Source organism: Bos indicus, chromosome 3 (genome assembly GCF_029378745.1).
Source record: "Bos indicus isolate NIAB-ARS_2022 breed Sahiwal x Tharparkar chromosome 3, NIAB-ARS_B.indTharparkar_mat_pri_1.0, whole genome shotgun sequence".
In the NCBI taxonomy this organism is placed as follows: domain Eukaryota; kingdom Metazoa; phylum Chordata; class Mammalia; order Artiodactyla; family Bovidae; genus Bos; species Bos indicus.
In genome coordinates, this window is record NC_091762.1 from 58,409,346 (window position 1) to 58,433,857 (window position 24,512).

The 24,512-nt window shown below is 36.1% G+C and overlaps 1 protein-coding gene across 3 annotated transcripts in view; it reads left to right on the forward strand.

Moving 5' to 3' along the window:
- Nucleotides 1-24,512, forward strand: part of COL24A1 (collagen type XXIV alpha 1 chain) — a 394,910-nt gene that overhangs the window by 183,406 nt on the left and 186,992 nt on the right. For all 3 annotated transcript variants that reach the window (XM_070786184.1, XM_070786183.1, XM_070786185.1), the window contains 3 exons: nt 2,591-2,644; nt 20,624-20,677; nt 21,881-21,925. In XM_070786184.1, coding sequence (XP_070642285.1) covers nt 2,591-2,644; nt 20,624-20,677; nt 21,881-21,925 — 153 coding nt within the window. The remainder of the gene's footprint in view (nt 1-2,590; nt 2,645-20,623; nt 20,678-21,880; nt 21,926-24,512) is intronic.

Sequence of the window (24,512 nt, forward strand, 5' to 3'; positions counted from 1 at the left end):
CAAATTAGTAGTCACATATAGAGGCCTGACCAAAGTCAGTTTTGCTTGTTTGTTTTTGGCAAGACTGTGGGTGATACTGTGTTCTTTCATCAGGAAGCACAAAATGTCTAGTATCATTCTGTGATGTCAGTAACAGTTTTGATGCTTCAATTCCCTATATATTAATACATTAGATCATGCAGTGTATTGCAAAATGGTGATATTCTTGTTCTCTCTCTCTCTCTTTTTTTTTTTTTGGTTTATTGGCTGGAATACAACCCCTAAACTGCTCTTTGGTTAGTTATAGTATGTATAGAAAAGGTAGAATAAATGCTTGATTCTTCACCTTTGTTTACCAGTTTTGGAAATGAGTTGGCTCTCTTTCAGCTTCTAAATGTGAATAATTTTTTGTTATTGTATCATTTTGAACTTTTGAATTTAAACATTTGACACGTTTCAATCCATTGCAGTTTTTATCCTTATTGAAGTTCATATTATCTCACATCTGGCTGGTGAGATCCTTTTCAGACTCCCACAGTTCTTTTAACATGACAAATGTTATACTTTTTACAGTTTTCTTTCAAGTATAAGGTGTTCTAGGCTCATCTTTTGGATGGATGGGAATTATGAATTTATCCATGAGGATGCTGTGAACCAGTGGTTGTAAACTGGTACCAAGGGGCCCAAAGTAGCCACTAGCCATGTTGTCATTTCTTTTTCTGACAAAAGAAACAAACACGTCATTGTTCAACAAAAATAAATAAATAAAATATTTTTAACATTTATTATGTGCCAAGTGTTTTACTAATTTCTGGGAATATGGTGGTTAGGAGAGATAAAGTTGCTCTCAAGGAATTTATTATATATGTAACATACATAATTTATTATACATACCTGTGTTATAATCTGATGAGGAATAGCAAACCAGCCAAACACTACGTTAAGTAACCTTGTAGGACCCTAGGATGGTGTGAGAGTCTTAGATGGGACCTAACTCAGGGTATTGGAGGTCAAAGAAAGATTTGCAAGTAATATATTATTTAATCTCTTATTTAAAATGTAAGTGTTGCAGATGAAGAAAGATAAAGAAAAATTACTCAAGGCAGAGAAGGTGTGTGTGTGCATGTGCACGTGCGCATGCTCAGTTGTGTCCAACTCTTTGCGATCCCGTGGACTGTAACCTGCCAGACTCCTCTGTCCAAGAGATTTCCCAGGCAAGAATACTGGAGTGGGTTGCCATTTCCTCCTCCAGGGAGAGAAGGTATAGGTAACCCTGATTTCCCTTAGAAAAGCAATCAGCATGTCTGAATTGAATGTATTCTGTTCCAAAGCTTCCAGAAATCTGACCTTGTGTCCAGTCTTTCTGTTACCACTGCCTTTTCTCTTGCCAGAAACATCCACAAGTAATATTTTCTCCACAGAACTCAAGTTTAAATTGGAAACAAGACATTTCTTTCCTAATCCATACTGGATGAATTGGTATCACTTAATTTCAATTTTTTTCCCCTAAGATGAGTTTTCCAGAATCAATCTTGCTAGTCTATCTTATTAGTTGGCATTAATTATCATAATATTTACCCCTCCACTGAACTGTCTTTTCTAGCTGATATTCATACTTAATTGCAGCCTTCTTAACTTTTAAAGATATGATTTTTCTACTTGTCTTGCTTTTTATTCCTTTTTCCGTGTCAGAAAAAAACACTAAAATAACTATCTGTGACAAAATATAAGGAAAGTATAATTATTAACTTATATCAGTATTGAAACTGATCCTGATGAATTTCATTCTAATGTATTATTTGAGAAAGAATATTGCTCTAACATTTTAGAGCAACATCCTTGGCTTTTTCTCAGCACGGACTTATTTAACACTGGTCCATTTTTATTTCTTGAAACAACTGTTTTAGACTGCTAAAGTATAATTTCCAAAAAGGTAATATTTTGATTTTCAGGCACATATTAAATAAACATAGGTCAAAGATTTTATTCAATTCATTAACTAATGATAGAACCAGTAAAATGTCAAAATAAATTCAAAGAACATTTGATCTATTTATAGACAATTGAATATGGGAATGTTAGAATAAGATAGTTGAGTTTGATGTAAAACTAATTAGTATCCTGTATATTAAGCTGTAACCTGTGGGTTTTTTTTTTCTTTTTTACCCAACAGAAGAATTAATGTGTAGTTAGTAAACAGTGAGTCTAACAAAGTACATTCTCCTAATTGTTGGGTGACTCTGTGTCCCATATGACACTTAAAAGACCTGTTACATATATTTTTGTCTTTTTTTTCAAGTTTTGAATGATTCTGAATATGATTTTAAAAATTTCTTAGACTAGATTAGAGAATTTTCTTTGGGTCTGAGGATTGTTTGTGAATAATTGATGAAGTAAGCTTCATTTTAGTATACTTTGTAAGTTTTGCATTCCATTGTCTGACAACTGCATAACAATCTTTAATATTGAAAGATATTAAATTAATTAATTTTGAGGAGAATAAATCATTTTAACTGGACATCAAAGGAAGGCAAAGGGAATTTTTGTATGCTTAATAAATTTAAAGTAATTTGCTATGGAATAAACTCCCTATATTATTTGTGTTCCCTAGGGTTTTCCTGGAGATATTGGGATCCCTGGACAAAATGGCCCTGAAGGATCAAAGGTAAAGAAAAAAACAGAAAAGAAAGGAAAAAAAAGAAGAGCATGGTATCTATAGTTTTCTACTCTCAAATCTCCATGAATGGGTAAAAAAATACTTTAGAAATATCAGAACATTTCTGAATATTTTTGAGCTGTCTCAAGTGCATTTTAAAAAACCTTTTCGACCTTGTTTCAAAATAATCAGGAAGTAGTTTGCGTGTCTGGTTGTTTTTTTGGTGTCAAAAGACATACTCCTAGAGTAGAAGTATGTTTATACAGTCTCTTGGGTTTAGGTTATTGGAAATGATTTTCCTGGTTTGGTCTAGGCTTAGATTAGGATGACAGTATTTGCAAAGCACATAAGTAACTGAAAATGGATTTCTTTTAAGAGGTGAAAAAATTTAAAAAGCCAAAAATCTATGGCATACACAAAATAGGTAAGAGTATTCTGACCACTAAAACCAATAAGGTATTTAGGGCCTGTAAAATATCCACTGATTAAAATAAAGAAAGCCCATGGAGTTCTAGAATTTATACATAGCACAAACTACCAGAAAAACCTGGTCATTTCTAACTTCCTTTACTGTTACTGTGTATATATACTAAATATTATCCATAGCAAAACTTTAAATACCAGACTTCCCAAGCAGGCTGACATAGAATGAGCATTGTAAACAAATAAAGCATTGTGAATAAATACACAGAATGATGAAACAGCCAGAAGTTTGGAGAACTGGCCTGTTATGAAGTATAGCTGCTGCAGAAGGTTATTAGCGTGAGTAGAGAGGAAGTGTTAGGGAATGAAGCTGAAAAGGATATTAATATAGCTATATTTGTTAGTGTACTATAGTGGCAAGTCCTAAAGTTCTATAGTAAATGTTTTGGAGACACCTCCTTTAATCCTCACAACCGTTTTATGAGGTAGATATTACCCCCATTTTATAGATAGTTAACTTATTCCCTCACAGTCACATAACTTTTCAAGTGACTAAGACAGGATTCTAATCCAGACATGATTTCAAAGTCAGAGCTCTTAACCACTTAGTTTGAGGATTAAATTGTTAGAAAGATTTAAGACCATGTTGAAGAGTCTCTCCTTCTTCCATGGGTATCATGAAGTAATCAACAATTTTTAAGGAGCAAAGCATTGTAGGTGATTTATGTTTTATAAAGATACCTCTTATGTCACCATGGAGAATGGTTTAACAGGAGGGAAAATGAAAGCAAAGAGATGAGCTAGAAAAAGCTGGAAAAGAAGTTATAAAGATCTGAAGTGTAATAGAACATTCATTCAATCAATAAATATTTACTGACTGCCTCTTATATGACATCCATTGTGCTAGACAAGGGCTACAAAAGTGAAAAGTCCTGCTCCCTGTTTTCAATAAACTTATAATCTAGAGGAGTATATGTAGGAAATCTTTTATAATAACCATGTAAATAGCATATAATATGTGATACTGTGTGAGTACAGGGTTAGGAGACTCAGATTGCACTTGGTAGAGAAGGTAGCACTTGAGCTGACATGATGAATGAATAGGAATTTGCAGACAAGTATGCATGCATGGCATTATATATAAGCGATGTATGGCATTCAGGAAAAGGAAACTTGTGAGAAGATGAAGGTGCAGTATTTGAAACATATTGTAATGAAAAGTTATTCACTGTTTATGTGAAGTTCAAATTAACTGGACATACTGTGTGTTATCTGGCAACACTACTGGCCACCTGTCAACTCCCCCCATATATACACAACCGTATTTCCTCCTCCCTTTCTGTCTCCGTAGAAGAGGTATTCCTCCCCTTCCTCAGTATGCAAGTTTCATACACGTTTTGTATCAAACCCTCTCCTGGCTCCTGAATGACTTCATGCCATCAATTATCACCTTTATCCTGATCTCTACTGTGACTCAAATTTCCCCACTTTGCCCTTGAAACCATTTTCACTGCTAATGTTTTAGTTTAGGTCCTATTTATTCTTCACCAGGACTAGTGTAGTTCAGTTCAGTCACTCAGTTGTGTCCGAATCTTTGCGACCCTATGGACTGCAGCACATCAGGCTTCCCAGCTTACTCAAATTCATGTCCATCGAGTTGGTGATGCCATCCAACCAGCTCATCCTCTGTTGTCCCCTTTTCCTCCTGTCTTCAATCTTTCCCAGACTCAGGGTCTTTTCCAATGAATCAGATCTTCGCATCAGGTGGCCAAAGTATTGGAGCTTCAGCATCAGTCCTTCCAATGAATATTCAGGTCTGATCTCCTTTAGGATTGACTGGTTTGATCTCCTTGCAGTCCAAGGGACTCTCAAGAGTCTTCTCCAACACCACAGTTCAAAAGCATCAATTCTTCGGTGATCAGCTTTCTTTATGGTCCAGCTTTCACATCCATATGTGGCTTCTGGGAAAACCGTAGCTTTGACTAGACAGACCTTTTTCAGCAAAGTAATGTCTCTAATTTTTAATATGCTGTCAAGGTTGGTCATAGCTTTTCTTCTAGAGCAAGTTAATTAATTTAATTAATTTAATTTCAAGTTAATTAATTTAATTTCATGGCTGCAGTCATCATCTGCAGTGATTTTGGAGCCCGAGAAAATAGTCTGTAACTGTTTCCGTTGTTTCCCCATCTATTGCCATAAAGTGATGGGACCAAATGCCATGATCTTAGTTTTTTGAATGTTGAGTTTTAAGTCAGCTTTTTCACTCTCCTCTTTCATTTTCAGCAAGAGGCTCTTATATTTTAAATATAGCAGTGCATACTTGTCTGTCCCAAACTCACAATCTATGCTTCCACCACACCTTTCCCCACCGGTAACCATAAGTTCATTCTCTAAGTTTGTGAGTCTGTTTCTGTTTTGTAAATAAGTGCATTTGTATCATTTTATTAGATTCCACATATAACTGATATCATATGATATTTGTCTTTCTATGACTTACCTCATTTAGTATGATAGTCTTCACATCTATCCATGTTGCTGCAAATTGTGTTATCTCATTCTTTTCAGTGGCTGAGTCATATTCCACTGTATATACATACCACCTTTCCTATATTATCTGGACTTCCCTGATAGCTCAGTTGGTAAAGAATCCATGTGCAATGCAGGAGACCCTGGTTCAATTCCTGGGTCGGGAAGATCCGCTGGAGAAGGGGTAGGCCATTCACTCCAGTATTCTTGGGCTTCCCTTGTGGCTCAGCTGGTAAAGAATCTGCCCTCAATGCAGGAGACCTGGGTTCAATCACTGGGTTGGGAAGATTCCCCTGGAGAAGGGAAAGGCTATCTACTCCAGTATTCTGACCTGGAGAATTCCATAGACGGTATAGTCCATGGGATCACAGAGTTGGACATGACTGAGTGACTTTCACTCCATAGACATTTAGGTTTCTTCCATGTCCTTGCTATTTTTTTTTAACTTACTTATTTTTAATTGAAGGGTAATTGCTTTACAGTATTGTGTTGATTTCTACCAAACATCAACATGAATCAGCCATAGGTATACCCATGTCCCCTCCCACCAGAAAACATGTCCTGGCTATTGTATGCTGCAGTGAACATTGGGGCACATATGTCTTTTTGAATTATGATTTTCTCCAGATATGTGCCCAGGAGTGGGATTGCTGGATCATGTAGTAGCTCTATTTTTTCTTTTTAGTTTTTTTTTTTTTTAAACTTTACAATATTGTATTGGTTTTGCCAAACATTTCTTCAGGAACTGTCATACTGTTCTCCACAGTGGCTGGAACAATTTACATTACCAAACTGTGTAGAAGGATTCCCGTTTCTACACACCTTCTCCAGCATTGTTTGCAGGCTTTTTGTTGATGGTCCTGACTGGTGGGAGGTGTTGTCTCATTGTAGTTTTGATTTGCATTTCTCTAATAATTAACAATATTGAGCATATTTTCATGTGTCTTGGCCATCTGTATGTCTCATTTGGTTAAATGTCTGTTTAGATCTTCTGTCCATCTTTTGATTTCGTTTTTTTTTTTTTTTTTTTTTTTGAGCTGCGTGTGTTGTTTGTAAATTTTGGAGGTTAATCACTTGTTGGTCTCTTTGTTTGCAAATATTTTCTCATATTCTGCGGGTTGTCTTTTGGTTTTGTTTATGGTTTCCTTTGCTTGTGTAAAAGTTTTGAATTTAATTAGGTCTCACTTGTTTATTTTTGTTTTTATTTACATTACTCTAGGAGACAAATAAAAACATATGCTACTGAAATTTATGTCAAAGAATATTCTTCCTATGTTCTAAGAGTTTTATAGTATCCAATCTTACATTTAGGTCTTTAATCCATTTTGAGTTTATTTTTTTGCATGGTGGCAAAGAATGTTCTAATTTCATTTTTTTACACATAGCTGTCCTATTTTTCCAACACCACTTATTGAAGATACTATCTTTTCTCCGTTGGTGTGTGGGTTTATTCCTGGACTTTCTACCCTGTTCTGTCAATGGATGTTTCTGTTCTTGTGACTATAGTCTGAAGTCAGGGAATGTGATTCTTCCAGCCCTGTTTTTCTTTCTCAAGACTGCTTTGACTATTCAGGGTGTTCTGTGTCTCCCTACAGATTTTAAGATTTTAGTTCTAGTTCTGTGGAGAATGCCATTGGTAATTTGATAGGGATTGCACTGAATCTGTAGACTGCCTTGACAGTATAGTCATTTTGACAATGTTGATTCTTCAAATACAAAAACATTTATATTTTTCCATCTGTTTGTGTCATCTTCACTTTCAACAGCATCTTACAGTTTTTGGAGTACAGGTCTTTTGCCTCCTTACATGGGTTTATTCCTAGGTATTTTATCCTTTCTGTTGCAGTGGTAGGTGGGATTGTTTTATTAATTTTTATTTCTGATTCTCCATTGTTAAGGTATAGAAATACACAAGATTCTGTGTATTAATTTTGTATACTGCAACTTTGCCAAATTCATTGATGAGCTCTAGTAGTTTTCTGGTAGTATCTTTAGGATTTTCTGTGTAGTATTGTGTCATCCACAAACAGTGACCATTTTACTTTTTCTTTTCTAATTTAGATTCCCTTCATTTTTTCCTTCTCTAATGGCAATAGCTAGTACTTCCAAAACTAAGTTGGTTAAAAGTGGTAAGAGTGGAAATCCTTGTCTTGTTCCTGATTTTAGAGGAAATGCTTTCAGCTTTTCACAGCTGATTGTGATTTATCTGCAGTTTTGTCATATGTGGCCTTTATTATGTTGAGGGATGGTCTCTTTATGCCCACTTTCTAGAGAGGTTTTTTTAAAGCATAAATGGATGTTGAATTTTGTCAAAGGCTTTTTCTGCATCTATTGAGATGGTCATATGGTGTTGCAATTTGTTGATGTGGTGTATCATACTGATTGATTTGCACATATTGAAAGATCCTTGCACCCCTGGGATAAATCTAAGTTGATCATGGTGTATGATCCTTTTAATGTAACACTTTTTATTTTATACATAGTGGTTTGTACCTCTTAATTCCCACTCCATCTTGCCCTCAACTCCTTAATTTAATCTTTTAAATTATGCATATCATACTAGGTGAAGAACATAGGATAACTTTGTCAATCCTCTTCAGTTTGTAAATTGTGTTTCTCATAAATTTTCATTAAGAAAAATGTCAGAACTGAAGAAAGCCAGTTGACCTCCTAAATACTATCATAATACTAATCTTTAAAACTTCCTTCCCGTTACTTTCTTCAGTTTTAAAATTACAATATTTAAAAGTGTGACAGAGACCTGAAGGCCACATATTTTAATGACTATAAATGGTTGAATTTCCAGTGAGTAGTAGTTACTTTTTGCATAACTTTATCTAAATTTTTTCAATAATATGAGTTATGGCCTCATTTGCACCAACATTATGAGACTAACTGTTTTTCTACACATCACTGAATTTTAATATCTTAGATGATTTAATCAAAAGAACAAGAAAATTTTAAAAGAAGAGGAGTATGATTTTATGTTTTCTAGGTTGGGAAGGGTCTGTTTTTGTCTTCTTTTTCCATCTTTCCTATTTGCCTTGAAATTGTTCTAGAAATTCTAAAATTGGAAAAATAGAGCCATACATATTGACCCTACATGATGTGTTTCTTAGGTTGTATACATTATGACATGGAAACATCTTAAAACTTTTTATTTTCATGTATATATCTTATTTGGAAAGTGAGGACAGTGTAAATTATTAAAGTTCTGTTTAGGCTATGTAAATTAGTCATCAAGAAAACTATGTGCACTCTCTTTGAAATACATGGTTATCCTATTTGCAAACAAAATGTGTTCCTTCCAGAGCAATTTGGCACAGCTCTAAAAGAAGCCTTTTATTTTCTCCTCATTTTCTGCCAGTTGAATAAAAACCTCAAACTAACATTGGAAACTTGTGTTAATTATGGTTCCATCCATTGTGGGATTTTGTGTGTATGTGTGTGTGTGTATAGTTACAAAACATACTTCAGCAAGCCTTCTTGAGAGCTTCCCAATTTGGCAACTGCTTTCATGCATTCCATAACATTAGCGAAACCACATCCCTTGCTGCTTACTGCAGAAAGTGAATACCCAGTAAATATTCTCTGTTCTTCAGTAAACAGAGGAATGACTTATTTGTTGCCATAATGGTTTGTGTTGTTGCTTTGGCTATGGAATTAAGAGTGCTAACAACAAGCTGTTCCTGTCTGTTGTATAATATCCCTGTTTTTAGAAAAGTCCTATTTGTGAGGTTATGTTACAGAATATATGGAAATAATTTTTTATACTGAATTATTAAAGTATGTTATATGCTTACCTATATATAGGTGAGCTAACTTGCATTCCTAAATAGTTCTCTGAGATCACAGCAACCCCACCCTGAATAGGCACATTCCAAAGTCAAGATTTTGTACATAGACTTCCTGTTTTAACCATTTGATTTTCCAGGCAGCATTTAGTCAGCTGAGAAGTATTTATTGAGTTTGTACAATGAGCAATGGACTTTGTTAAGCAATTACTTGAAAATAAGATGAAAACTAAAAATAAAATCTGTGACAAATCTAGACACCATATTAAAAAGCAGAGACATTACATTGTGACAAAGGTTATACAGTCAAAGCTATGGTTTTTCCAGTGATCATGTATAGATGTGAGAGTTGGACCAAAGAGAAAGCTGAGAAGCAAAGAACTGATGCTTTTGAACTGTGGTGTTGGAGAAGACTCTTGAGAGTGCCTTGGACAGCAAGGAGATCCAACCAGTCCATCCTAAAGGAAATCAGTCCTGAATATTTATTGGAAGGACTGATGCTGAAGCTGAAGCTCCAGTACTTTGGCCACCTGGTGAAAAGAGCTGACTCATTGGAAAAAACCCTGATTCTGGGAAAGATTGAAGGCGGGAGGAGAAGGGCATGACAGAGGATGAGATAGTTGGATGGCATCACCGACTCGATGGACATGAGTTTGAGCAAGCACCAGGAGTTGGTGATGGACAGGGATTTTTAAGTATATAGTACAGTATTAACTGTATGCATATTTTTTGCACCGAAAATCTCTAGAATGTTTTCACCTTGCATCACTGAAACTTTGTACCCATTTAACAGCAACTCCAATTTCCACCTCCCACAAGGCCTACAACCATCATTCTTTCTGCTTCTATTAGTCTGACTGGGCTTCCCTGGTGGCTCAGACAATAAAGAATCTACTTTAGATACTTCGTATAATTAGAATTATGCAATATTTGTCTTTCTGGGACTGGCACATTTCACTTAGCATAATGTCTTCAGGGTTCGTCCATATTACGGCCTATGTCAGAATTTCACTCTTTTTGAAAGCTGCATGAAAATAGTCCCTTGTACAATTGTTTAAAAATCCACATTCTATCTATCCACTCATACATCAATGAACATTAACATTGTTCCACTTATGGGCATCAGTTGGACTGCAGCACACCAGGCATCCCTGTCCATCACCAATTTCTGGGGCTTGCTCAAACTCATGTCTGTCGAGTCGGTGATGCCATCCAACCATCTCATCCTTTATCATTCCCTTCTCCTGCCTTTAATCTTTCCCAGATTCAGGGTCTTTTCCGATGAGTCAGTTCTTCACATCTGGTGGCCAAAGTACTGGAGCTTCAGCTTCAGCATCAGTCCTTCCAATGAATATTCAAAACTAATTTCCTTTAGGATTCACTGGTTTGATCCCCTTGCAGTCCAAGGGACTCTCAAGAGTCTTCTCCAAAACCACAGTTCAGAAATATCAATTCTTCAGTGCTCAGCTTTCTTTATGGTCCAACTCTCACATCCATACATTACTACTGAAAAAACCTTAACTTTGACTAGACAGACCTTAGTCAGCAAAGTAATGTCTCTGCTTTTTAAATGCTGTCTAGGTTTATCATGGGCTTCCCTGGTGGCTCAGACAGTAAAGCATCTGCCTGCAATATGGGAGACCCGGGTTCCATCCCTGGGTCAGGAAGATCCCCTGGAGAAGGAAATGGCAACCCACTCCAGCACTCTTGCCTGGAAAATTTCCATGGACTGAGGAGCCTGGTGGGCTACAGTCCATGGGGTCGCAAAGAGTCGGGACACGACTGAGCGACTTCACTTTCACTAGGTTTATCATAGATGTTCTTCCAAGGAACAAGTGTGTTTTAATTTCATGACTGGAGTCACCATCTGCAGTGATTTTGGAGCCCCAAAAAAATAAAGTCTGAAAAAAAAGAGTCTGTCACTGTTTCCATTGTTTCCCCATTTACCTGCCTTGAAATGATGGGACTGGATGCCATGATATTCGTTTTTTGAATGTTGTCTTAAGACAACTTTTTAACTCTCCTCTTTCACTTTCATCAAGAGGCTCTTTAGTTCTTCTTCACTTTCTTCCATAAGCATGGTGTCATCTGCATATCTGAGGTTGATATTTCTCCCGGCAATCTTGATTCCAGCTTGTGCTTCATCCAGCTTGGCATTTTGCATAATGTACTCTGCATATACGTTGCCCTGCTTCATTTTGTACTCCAAAGCCAAACTTGCTTGTTACTTCAGGTATCTCTTGACTTCTTACTTTTGCATTCCAGTCCCCTATAATGAAAAGGACATCTTTTTTGGGTGTTAGTTCTAGAGTCTTGTAGGTCTTCATAGAACCATTCAACTTCAGCTTCTTCAGCATTGGTGGTTGGGGCATAGTCTTAGATTACTGTGATGTTGAATGATTTGCCTTGGAAGTGAACCAAGGTCATTCTGTTGTTTTTGAGATTGTACCCAAGTCCTGCATTATGAACTTTCTTTTGTTGACCATGATGGCTACTCCATTTCTTCTAAGGGATTTGTGCCCAATTAGTAGATATAATGGTCATCTGAATTAAATTCACCCATTCCAGTCCATTTTAGTTCCCTGCTTCCTAAAATATCGATTTTCACTCTTGCCATCTCCTATTTGTCCACTTCCAGTTTACTGTGATTCATGGACCTAACATTCCAGGTTTCTATGTACTATTGTTCTTACAGCATCGGATTTTACTTCCATCACCAGTCACATCCACAACTGGGCATTGTTTTTACTTTGGCTCTGTCTCTTCATTATTTCTGGGTGAAAGATACTGTTCATGTGGTTCTCCAGACAAGAATACTTGCCATTGATCTATATCTCTGTTTTTTGCTCATATTAAACTGTTTTGATTATTTTAGCTTGGTAATATGTTTTAAAATCAAGAAGTGTGAGACCTTCAGCTTTGTTGCTGTTCCTCAAAGTTGTTGTAGATATTCACAGTCCTTTTTAGTTCCATATGAATTATAGAATTTTTTTTCTACCTACATAAAATTCCACTGGAATCTTGCTAAGGATTGCTTTGAATCTGTTGGTTGGATGGTATGGACATTTTAAAAATGTTAAGCCTTCCAATCCATGAGTATGGAAAGTCCTTTCATTGTTTGTGTGTTTTTAAATTTCTGTCAGTAATGTTTTGTAGTGGACTCTCTTTCCATTTATTTGTGTCCTTTTAAATTTCTTTCATCAGTGTATTTTCAGTGGATAGGTCTTTGACCTTCCTAATTAAATTTATTCCTATGTGTTTTATTCTTTTTGGGTGCAATTATAAATGGGATTGTTTTGTTCATTTCACTGTTTTTTGGTTTGTAATGTATAGAATTGCAGCAGATATCTGTGTATTGATTTTGCATCCTGCAACTCTACTGAATTCATCTATTAATTCTAACTTTTTTGGTGGAGTCTTTTTGAATTTATGTATATGATAATCATGCTGTGCTTAGTCACTCAGTCGTGTCTGACTCTTTGCAACCCCATGGACTGTAGCCCAACAGGCTCCTCTGTCCATGGAAATTCTCCAGACAGGAATACTGGAATGTTACCATGCCCTCCTCCAGGGGATCTTCCCAACCCAGGGATCAAACCCAGGTTTCCTGCATTGCAGGCAGATTCTTTACCATCTGAGCCACCAGAGCAGCCCTATTATCTGCAAATAGTGACAGTTTTACTTTTTCATTTCTAATTTGGATGCCTTTTATTTATTTCTGTTTTTTGGCTAATTGCTGTGGCTCAGACATTCAATTCTATGTTGGTTAGAAGTGGCAGAAGTGGGCATCTTTAACTGTTTCTAATCTTAGAAAAAACATCTTTCAGCTTTTCACTGTTGCTTATGACGGTAGCTGTATATTTGTCATATATGGACTTTTATGTTGAGGCACATTCTCTCTATACTCACTTATTGTTTTTTTTTTTTTAATCATAAGTGGATTTTAATTTTGTCAAATGCTTTTTTACATCTATTGAGATCATGTGAGTTTTATGTTTCATTTTGTTAATGTGGTTTATCACCTTGATTGATTTCATGCAGAAATGTTGAATCATCCTTATATCCCATCTGATCTTTGTGTATGATACTTGTAATGTGCTTTTAAAAAAAAAATTACAATACTGTGCTTTATGGAGGCTGTGTCTATGTGTACCCACTTGTGTTATAAAGGTGTAGGGAAATTTCAAAAATGGTGCTCATCAGCACCTCAGTCCCAAAGTCCCAACTCATACCTGCCTCACTAGCAGTCACTTTAAGATTAGTAAATCAGTCTCCTTCACACATGGTCCAGGCACTTCTCTAACTACTGCTTTTGCAGTGAGTCCCAGAAAGTGTGAGACCATGCATGAGTCCTTCAAAAGGAGTATATAAGATTACATAGCCCCCAGTTCCCTTGGATTAAGCCCCATTGAGTTTTGAAAGCCAGATTTTGGGGACCCTTATTTTTTTAGTGCAGCTATTGAGGTTTGGCATAAACCCCTTGTATCTCAGGGAGTAGCTCCAAACCCATGAGATCCCTCCCTTAAGGAGATTGTTTATTGGAGGTGAATTTTTTGATGAAACCACATGTCTACCTCTCCTACTTATCTCAGTGAGGCTTTTTGTATCCTTTGTTGTGGGGGAGCTGTGTAGCTAGTTCTTTTTCAGTGGTAATTGTTCTATATGTAGTTGATTTGGTATGTCCAGGGAAGGTGGTGCCATCTTGGACTACTCCACAATTGCTAGTTTTTTCAAGGACTTTCACATCTATTTTCATTAAAGATATTGGCCACTAATTTTATGTTCTAGTAGTATCTTTATTTGGTTTGGTATCAGGGTAAAGCTGGCCTCATAAAATGACTTTGAAAATATTCCCTCTTCAACTTTTCTGGAAGAGTTTCAGAAGGATTTATATTAATTCTTTTTTAAATGTTTGGTAGACTTCTCCAGGGAAACCATCCTAGGTTTTTTATTTCCTGGGAGGTTTTGATTAATGATTCAGTCTCCTTGCTAGTTATAGTTATGTTCAGGTTTTCTTTCTTCATGATTCAGTTTTGGTAGGTTGTGTATTTCTAGGAATTTTACCTGTTTCTTCTAGGTTATCCAATTTGTTACTGGTATTAGTCTCTTGTGATCCTTTTTATTTGTCACGTAGTCAGTGATGCAGAAGTAGATAATTTTTTGGAATTCCCTTGCTTTTTCTATGATCCAACTTATGTCGGCAATTTGATCTTGATTCCTCTGCTTTTTTAAAATTCAGTTGGTACATCTGAAAGTTCTTAGTTCACATACTATTGAAGCCTGGCTTGGAGAATTTTGAGCATTACTTTGCTATCATGTGAGATGAGTGCAATTGTGTGGTAGTTTGAACATTCTTTGGCGTTGACTTTCTTTGGGGTTGGAATGAAAACCGACCTTTTCCAGTCCTATGGATACTGCTGCCTTTTCCAAATTTGTTGGCATATTGAGTGCAGCACTTTCACAGCATCATCTTTTAGCATTTGAAATAGCTCAGGGAATCCCATCACCTCCACTAGCTTTGTTCATAGTAATGCTTCCTAAGGCCCACTTGAGTGCATACTCCAGGATGTCTGGTTCTAGGCACACCATCATGATTATCTGGGTCATTAACACCTTTTTCATGTAGTTCTCTGTGTATTCTTGCCACTTCTTCTTAATCTCTTCTGCTTCTGTTGGGCCTTGTTGATTCTGTCCTTTATTGTCCTTTATCTTTGCATGAAAATATGCAGTTTGCATGAAGAGATTGCTAGTCTTTCCCATTGTAATGTTTTCCTCTATTTCTTTGCATTGTTCACTTAAGATTTTTTTTATCTCTTCTTGCTGTTCTCTGGAACTCTGCATTCAGTTGGATATATTCTTCCTTTCTCCTTTGCGTTTTGCTTCTCTTCTTTTCTCACCTGTCTGTAAGGCCTCCTCAGATATCCACTTTGCATCCTTCCATTCCTTTTTCTTGAGGATGGTTTTGGTCACCACTATCTGTGTACCCAAATGTTACAAATCTCTCTCCATAGTTCTTCAAGGCACTCCATCTACCAGATCTAATCCCTTGAATATATTTGTCACCTCTATTATATAAGGGATTTGATTTAGGTCATACCTGAATGTAGTCATGTAGTCATGTATGGATATGAGAGTTGGACCATAAAGAAGACAGAGCACCAAAGAATTGATGCTTTTGTACTGTGGTGCTAGAAAAGACTCTTAAGAGTCCCTTGGACAGCAAGGAGATCAAACCAGACAATTCTAAAGGAAATCAACCCTGAATACTCATTGGAAGGACTGATGCTGAAGCTGAAGCTCTAATACTTTGGCCATCTGATGGAAAGAGCTGACTTATTGGAAAAGCCCCTGTTGCTGGGGAATATTGAAGGCAGAAGGAGAAGAGGGCTACAGAGGATGAGATGGGTGGATGATATGACTGATTCAGTGGACAGGAACTTGGAAAACCTCTGGGAGATGTTAAGGGGATGGGGAGGCCTGGTGTGCTGCTGTCCATGTGGTTGCAGAGAGTTGCACATGACTTGGTGACTGAGCAACAACAACAGCAATACCTGAATTGCCTAGTGGTTTTCCCTTCTTTCTTCAATTTAAGCTTTAATTTTGCAATGAGGAGCTGATGATCTGAGCCACAGTCACAGTCAGCTCCAGGTCTTGCTTTTGGTGAATGAATAGAGCTTCTCCATCTTCGGATGCCAAGAATATAGTCGATCTGATTTTGGTATTGACCATCTGGTGATGTCCATATGTGGAGTTGCCTTTTATTATTGGAAGAGAGAGTTTGCTATGACCAGCGTGTTCTCTTGGCAAAACTCTGTTAGCCTTTGCCCTGCTTCATTGTGCACTCCAAGGCCAAACTTGCTTGTCACTCCTGGTATCTCTTGACTTCCTACCTTTGCATTCCAGTCCCCTATAATGAAAAGGACATCTTTTTTTGGTGTTAGTTCTAGAAGATCTGGTAGGTCTTCATAGAACCGTTCAGCTTCTTCAGCATTAGTGGTTAGGGCATAGTCTTGGAATACTATGATGTCACATGATTTGCCTTGGAAGTGAAACGAGATCATTCTGTTCTTTTTGAGGTTGCACCCAAGTCCTGCATTATGAACTTTCTTTTGTTGACCATGAGGGCTATTCCATTTCTTCTAAAGGATTCTTGCCCACCATAGTAGATATAATGGTCATCTGAATTAAATTTGCCCATTCCTGTCCATTTTAGTTGACAGATTCTTAAGGTGTTGTTCACTCTTGCCATCTCCTGTTTGACCTTATCCAATTTACCTTGATTCATAGATCTAACACTCCAGGTTCCTATGCGATACTGTTCTTTACAGAATGGGACTTTACTTTCACTACCAGACACATCCACATCTTAGTGTTATTTACACTTTGGCTCAGCCTCTTCATTCTTTCTGGAACTATTTCTCCTGTCTTCCCTAGTAGCATATTGGACACCTATCCACCTGGGGAGGGCGGGGTCTCAAATTCCAGTGTTATATCTCTTTTCCTTTTCATTCTGTTTGTGGGTTTCTCCAGGCAAAAATGCTGAAGTAGTTTGCCATTCTTCCCTCCAGTAGACCACGTTTTGTCAGAACTCTTCACCATGACCCATCTGTCTTGGGTGGCTCTGCACGGCATGCCTCGTACCTTCATTGAGTTATTCAAGGCTGTGATCCATGTGATTATCACATGGTTATTGGTTAGCTTTCTGTTCTGGAGACTGTGGGATTATAGTTTTTGCTTCTTCTTCTGTCTGCCCTCTGGTGAATGAGAATAAGAGGCTTATGCAAGCTTTCTGATTGGAGAGACTGGCTGTGAGGAAAACTGGGTCTTCCTCTGGTGGGCAGGGCATGCTCTGTAAATCTTTAATCCAATTGTCTACTGATGGGTGAGGCTTTGTTCCCTCCCTGTCACCATCTATGTTTAGACTCATAATATTTATTTTGCTTGTTTTAGAAATTAATATAAATGAAATCATACTACATACATACTTCAGTTACTTTCTTCTTTCAGTCTTATCTTTTCAGCTTATTCTAAGTTGATTAATATTATTTATAGCATGTTCATTTTCACTATATAGTAACTCACTAAATAGATATACTATACTTTTTTAATTGATAGAACTATTGATATGTTTTCTGGCAGATATCTTTTAGGTTTCATAAATCTTTCATGTATGTTTGTAAACACTGTGTAAACTCGAATTTGGGGTTCCCGTTTTCTATGTATGGCCATTAGATCGTGAAGGACAGGGAAGCCTGGCCTGCTGCCACCCATGGGGTCACAAAGAGTCCAACATGACTGAGTGACTGAACAACAACATTAGATCGTGTTTATTAATTTTTCAATTTAAGTCTTTTCTGTTTCTACTGATTTTTATCAGCTTGACCTACTAATTTCTGGAAGAGACCTGTTAAAATTTCCCTAACGTCTTTCTCAGTTTTAACATATATATTTAGAAGTTGTGTTCCTCAATGCATAAATATCTTCTGGTTTTTCTCTTCCTAATGAACATAGCCTTTGATCATTATTGAATGACCCTCTTAATGCTTATAATCTGTTTTACTCTAAAATCTGTTAGCTCTAGAGTTCAAAGTGTTAGTCATTCAGCTATGTCTGACCCTTTGTGACCCCATGGACTATAGCCCACCAGGCACCTCTGTCCAAGGAATTCTTCAGCAAGAATACTACTATGGGTTACCATTTCCTTTTCCAGGGGATCTTCCCAACCCAGGGATGAACCCCTGTCTCTTGCATTGCAGACAGATTCTTTACCATCTGAGCCACCTACTTCAGCTATTTTATGGCTGGTAAATTGCTTTGCATATATCCTCCTATTTTTTAAATTTAATTTTCCTTATTTTTATGTTTTAGAGGTGTTTCTTATAAACAGCCTGTAACTAGTTGTTCCCCTTTAATTCAACTTTTATTCCTTTAAGATTATAAATTAATCTTGGAAGGGGAAGGAAAAAGGAACCTTATTTGCCTCCCTGAAAGGGTTTTTTGGGAGGTTTTAATCAGGGGGTGCCACTTTCACAGGCTAAATAGCTACAGTGAGAGAATAGCAAAATCGAGTTCTCTTGGATCACTTAGCCCCTCTTCTGGGTTTGGAGCTGTTTTTTGAATATATCCTCCAATGTAAAATGTATCGTCATCAGTGCCTTTTGAGACCCCACATTGTTGGTAAGTTTTTGGTGTGAACTTATTTTTAGATACATGTTTTTATTAAGCTATCGTAATTCAATACAAAGTTATTTGCACATCCTAAAAAATTTATGATCCTCCCAGAAAAGTTTTTGCTCCTTCATCTAAGTCCCCTTTTCCACTTTGCTAATACTTCTATTCCATTACAACTCTTCTAGTTTTTATTTTAAATTGCCTTCTCCCATAGTAAATTATTAATTCATTGAGAATAAAGACTCTATATTATTCATATTTGTATAATTCAGGACTACTCTCGTGCTTTTTTTTGGACCTTACACATAATAGAAAATTAATAAAATGTCTGTTGAAAAAATGAACATATGAATAAATAACTAAACATTAGCTATCCTGTGGTGGAATTTAAATATCACAACATTCTGACCTTTAGTCTGCACATTAAAACCTTAGAGTTCTAGAAGACCATTTTAGATATTAAGAGTTAGAAATCACAGTATCGGTCAGGATTCTTTGATTGTAAATAATGAAAACTCAACTAAAATATGATTGTATATGAGAAGTATAGGAATTCAAACACAACTATACCCAGACCCCCAAAGATATCCGTAGAACCCAGTCACTTCATTTATTCATTGGTTTCGTTCTCAGATTCTCTCCCCTTCTTGGTTTCCTTCTGTTTAGGTTTACATCATCCTTAATGCTATTTTGTCTTCCCAGTTGTTCCACTGTAAGCCAAACATTTCTTTAGTTGGACTAACTTGGGTTTCTGGCTCATTACTGAACCAACCACTGTTTCTAGGCGTGTGGATTATGCTGATTTAGGTCCTTGTCACATATCCATCCTTAAATTTAGTCAAGGGTACAGATACCTCCCCTCAAACTACGTGAGGAAAGACTGCTTCATTAAGCAAAATTTTGCCTGAAAAAAAAATATGAATATATAGAGCAGTATACATTCATTTCAATAATCCATCTCTTCCTATTAAAAATAAGAAAGCTGAGCAAAACAGCTAGGTTATTGCCTAAACTCATGCAGTTTCTTAGATAGTGCTTATGTACAAAATGAGTCTGTGATAATGTATTACAGACTTTTAAGCTTGAACAGTTTTTCATTTTTTGATTGTGTTTATAACATAGCAATTATAAACCAAGATATATCATGAAGGAAGATTCTCATGCAGTCAATCATGATGAGATTCTCATCTCATCACTCTGCTCCATTCCAAACCAAAAATCAGTCATGTAGGTAGATCTACTATTTGGCATAGTTATTTGTTACAGCTAAAAATTAAATTAAACCTTTAATGGTTATAAGCTTACTAAAAGCAATAATACAAAATGTAGCTTTTAAAAAAGAGTTACTTAAAGATCTGGCTCATTGCCTAGTTAGAGGAACAGAACAAAACAAGAAAAATGTTGCCATGTTAAATAAATGATATATAATATTTGCTGAAATAGGAAGATTTATGTTTCAGTTACTGGATGAATTGTTATTCAAAGAGCATTTGACTTTTAACAGCATGCATTTAGATGAACAAAAGATGTATTTTAATCTTAAAATTCATGACTGTATTCAGATAGTTAATTCTTCTGCAAATTGTCCTCTCTTTTTTACTAGCTTGTATCAAGAAAGGAAGTAAGTTGAAGAACATTTCATATGAATAATGTGCTCCAGACTTTGCTAGTCTCTAAACACATGTTAAAACACTATATATCTTCTCCATCTGTTTTCAGACTTTGTGGACACTCTATTATCCATCAGTATTTACTGTACTAGTATCAGATTAACAATTGGGCCTATTGCTTTAATTCTAGCACATTTTATGAAAAATGGTCCAGTTGAAGAGTGACATACTGAGCAGATTATATGAATATTAACATATTGTTTAAAAATAAGTTTATCATATGTTTTCCAAGTTTCTGGATGACATGCAGTTTTTTTGCTTATCTAGCCTCTAAATCGTTTTGATACTTTCCCAATGAGAAATGAATGGTATCAAATATTATTGCACATCTGAGACTAATGCCTAATGAAAAAGTATTAACAGAGCTAAAAATGTTACTTTGTGTCCTTGTATTGCTTTTACAGGGATTCATTGGAAACAGAGGGCCTTCTGGACCTCCTGGTCTCAAAGGAACTCAGGTATGGAGAAAATAAATATCCAGTCAGAAATTCTTTAAATTCAGATTTTTCTTTTTTATTTTTTATGGGACTTTAGTTTTGGCTCAAAGAAAACTGCATTAGGTGGACAGTTTTTTACCATTGAGGATTTCAAGTTACCATTTTGTATTGGCAGTTATGGGATGGAATTTGGAATCATTTTAATGTTCTGAATTCACTAAGTGATTTATGAAGTGGTCTCTACAAAATGGCTGAAGAATCTGAGCCCATAATCTCCCTCATATGTACTAGAATTTACATTTACCATTTGTGTCTATTTTATATTTCTAACCCATAAATTATTTTTAATTGAATTATGGACTGACTAAAATGTTTTTAAATAAATAAGATATATGATTTAAGAGGTCTGTAAGTGTTCAGATGTGGTAAATATGAACTGTTTATTTAAAGGTAAAAAAATCAGTATGTTTAGCAAATATGTTAAATAGAATCAATACATTTATTATTTTAATTTTCTTAGAATATAAAGTATAAAAATTATTTTTGTATGTTTCTCTGTTTTGTCTACCCATACAATATTTAATCCTTAGAAGAATGCACAAAATTTTATATTTTATGACATTATAGCTGATTTGATCTCAAAAATGTTTGATCTGCAAATTAGATAAAAGGAAACTCTAAACATTGAGCTCCATTTGTGTAGGATCTGATATATCTTTATCTCTAAGGCTTAAGAAAGAACTGTGACTCAAAAACGTTTGTTGAATAATTAAGAATCAGAATGTGCCAAGAGCAAACATTCTGTACCAATAATTTTTTAATAAAAACAATTTGTACTGAAATCTATCTATTTATGTCAGAGATATAGAGTCCAAGAAAGTCAACTCTGTCCTTATTTCACAATCTCAGTGATTCCTAATGCTGATTTTTCTAATGCCCTAATCACTTTCACTCTTATCTACTCTCAATTTTCTATGTTTATCTTATATCATCTACCAATTTAAAAATAATCCAAAAGTACATATCCTTCTTAATGTGATATGGGGTTGTCAGACAAAAAAATTAAATGTTATGGGGTGACATAGTTCTAAAATATAAGAAAATCACAGTATTATTTTTATTACATTTCAGAAAGAGCTTTAGACTTCAGAATAAATGGAATAAGGGTTTATATTTTTAAATACTCATCTCATGAGGTATGAAATGTTCTGATCTTTGTTTAAGGGAGAAGAAGGACCAACTGGATCCTTTGGAGAACTGGGGCCAAGAGTAGGTACCACATAAATAGTTTTCGAAGAATGCTTCTCTTAAAACAATGGTTTTGTGTTTTTAAATAACACCAAAGTTTAAGTTTATAGCAAAGGGCAAAGATTAAAACAAACTATAGTGGTTTATTGAAGTGGTCTCCACGGTCTATAGCCATACAACCCCCTCAAATAAAATAGTATTGTAACTAAAATTTTCCAAGGATATTTTAAATTATATTATGCTTACTACATATTTGTCTATGGGGTTGCACAGAGTCGGACACGACTGAAGTGACTTAGCAGTAGCAGCAACTACATGTTTGTGACACCATGGACTAGAGCCCATCAGGCTCCTCTGTCCATGGGATTCCCCTGGCAAGAATATTGGAGTGGGTTGCTGTTTTCTTCTCCAGGGATCTTCCTAACCCAGGGATTGAGCCCCAGTCTCCTACATTGCAGTATTCTTTGCCAACTGAGCTACCAGGGAAGCCCTACAACTAAAAATTTCCAGGGATATTTTAAATGATATTACACCTACTATATATTTACTTATTCCTTCAATTCATCCAGTCTTATGGTCTTAGTAATTTGTACAAGTTATTTATCAAGTTTCTCAAAATGTCATACGAACCTAAATACATTAACTATTTAGTAATACTTTGGAAATTTCTGTTTTCTGAGTTTGTTAGTAAATTTATGGAAGGCAAATAAGATATTTTCTGGCCAACTATTTTTTCAGATAATATTGTGTGGTAATATATGAATTACTTGTTTTCATGTTCTAAAAATGAATTTTTTAAGAATTTGGGGATACATGATGAAAGTGTACAGTATCATAAAATAAAGTGTGTACAACACATATATTTTAAGAGTCATTATTAGTCTCACAGGAAATACCTCTCATTTTTTTCTTGAGAACATCATAATGTATGATGTTCATCATTGGTTGAGATATAATGATCTCCTTAATCAAATCTTGTGTAATCAGACATCAGTTATTTGATATTAGAAACCACTTCCTATAGATTACTCCAGGATATTGACTTTCTCTCCTCCAAGGATCTTATCCTCTACTCTCTTCAGCTACTTACTGCTATGGACAAAGCCTTGACCTTATCATTACCAGTTACAGAAACCTCTTAATTTTTAATTTTAAACTTTTCATTCCCCAACCATCACCTCCTTTCTTTTGTTGCATTCTCTCTTGTAACCCAATCCAACAGTCCCAATAGAAATTTCAGTTCATTGATTCTAGTGATATTCCATACTCCTTATCTCCCTCATGACCACGCATCTCTTCTAAATTTTAGGGTGCCCTACGGATTGACTTGTAGACTTCTCTTTTCTTTCTACACTTACTGCCTGGATGAACTGGTCCATTCTTATGGATTTAAATGCCATCAAATGCTAATGATTTCCAAAATTGTATGTTTAGATCAGAACCTTCTACCCCTTAACTCTGTGCTTGTATTAACTACCACAAGATCCCTCCCCTTAGAGGTCTAAGAAAACTATCAAACGGAAATGTCCAAAATTGAGCCTTCAATTTACCCTTCAAACTTGTTCTCCCACAGTCTACCTCATTTCATTTGTCCTTTACGCAGATTAAAAATGAATGAACTCTTTCTTGAATTCATTCTTGACTCTTTCTCTCACATTCTGCACATGACCTGTCCACAATTACTGGAAACTCTACTTTCAAACTATATACAGAATCTTACCACTTTCCACAGCCTCCTCTGATGTTATTTTAGGCACTAAGTCGGGTAGACTCTTTTGCAACCCAATGGAATGTAGCCCACCAGTCTCCTCTGTTCAAGGAATTTCCTATGTAGGAATACTGGAGTGGGTTGCTATTTTCTTCTCCAGGGAATATTCCCAACTCAGGGATCAAACCTGCATCTCCTGCGTTGGGAGGTGGATTCTTTACCACTGAGCCAGCCGCGAGGGAAGCCCACCTCCTCCATTACCGTCCTGCTCATGCCACTGTCATATCTCACATGGATTATTGCAGATGACGCCTCTTTGGACTCCCTGCTTCTGCTCTGACATCAGAGTGGTCCTGTGAAGACACAGATCCTGGCACTTCTCAAGCTTGCTAAGGCTTCCTGTCTTGCTTAGTTAAAACCAAAGCCCTTACTATAATCTACCAGGCCCTCTGACCTGGCTTCCTCTCCCCATTCCCTTTTCATCCCTCATCTTCTTACTGATCTCTCTCCTGCGCTCCAGCTACATTCTTGCCTCAGGGCCTTTACACTGCTCTTTGCCTCTGCTTAGAATGTTCTTCCCCCAAGTATCCATATAACTTTCCCTTTTAAAAACTCTTTACTCTATTGCCACCTTCTCATTGAGGTCTTTTTTGTTAGTCTTACCAAAATTTTAAAGAAACTCCCACAACAGTTTATATCTCCTGTCCTGCTTAATTTGATGTTCTTCAAATTTGCCACTACCTAGTATACCATGTACTTTACTTATTTTTTTAAAATTATGTCATCCTCCATAGAATGTAAGCTCTATAAAAGTGAGTGAAAGTGAAAGCCACTCAGTCTTGTCCCACTCTTTGTGACTCCATAGACTATACAGTCCATGGAATTCTCCAGGCCAGAATA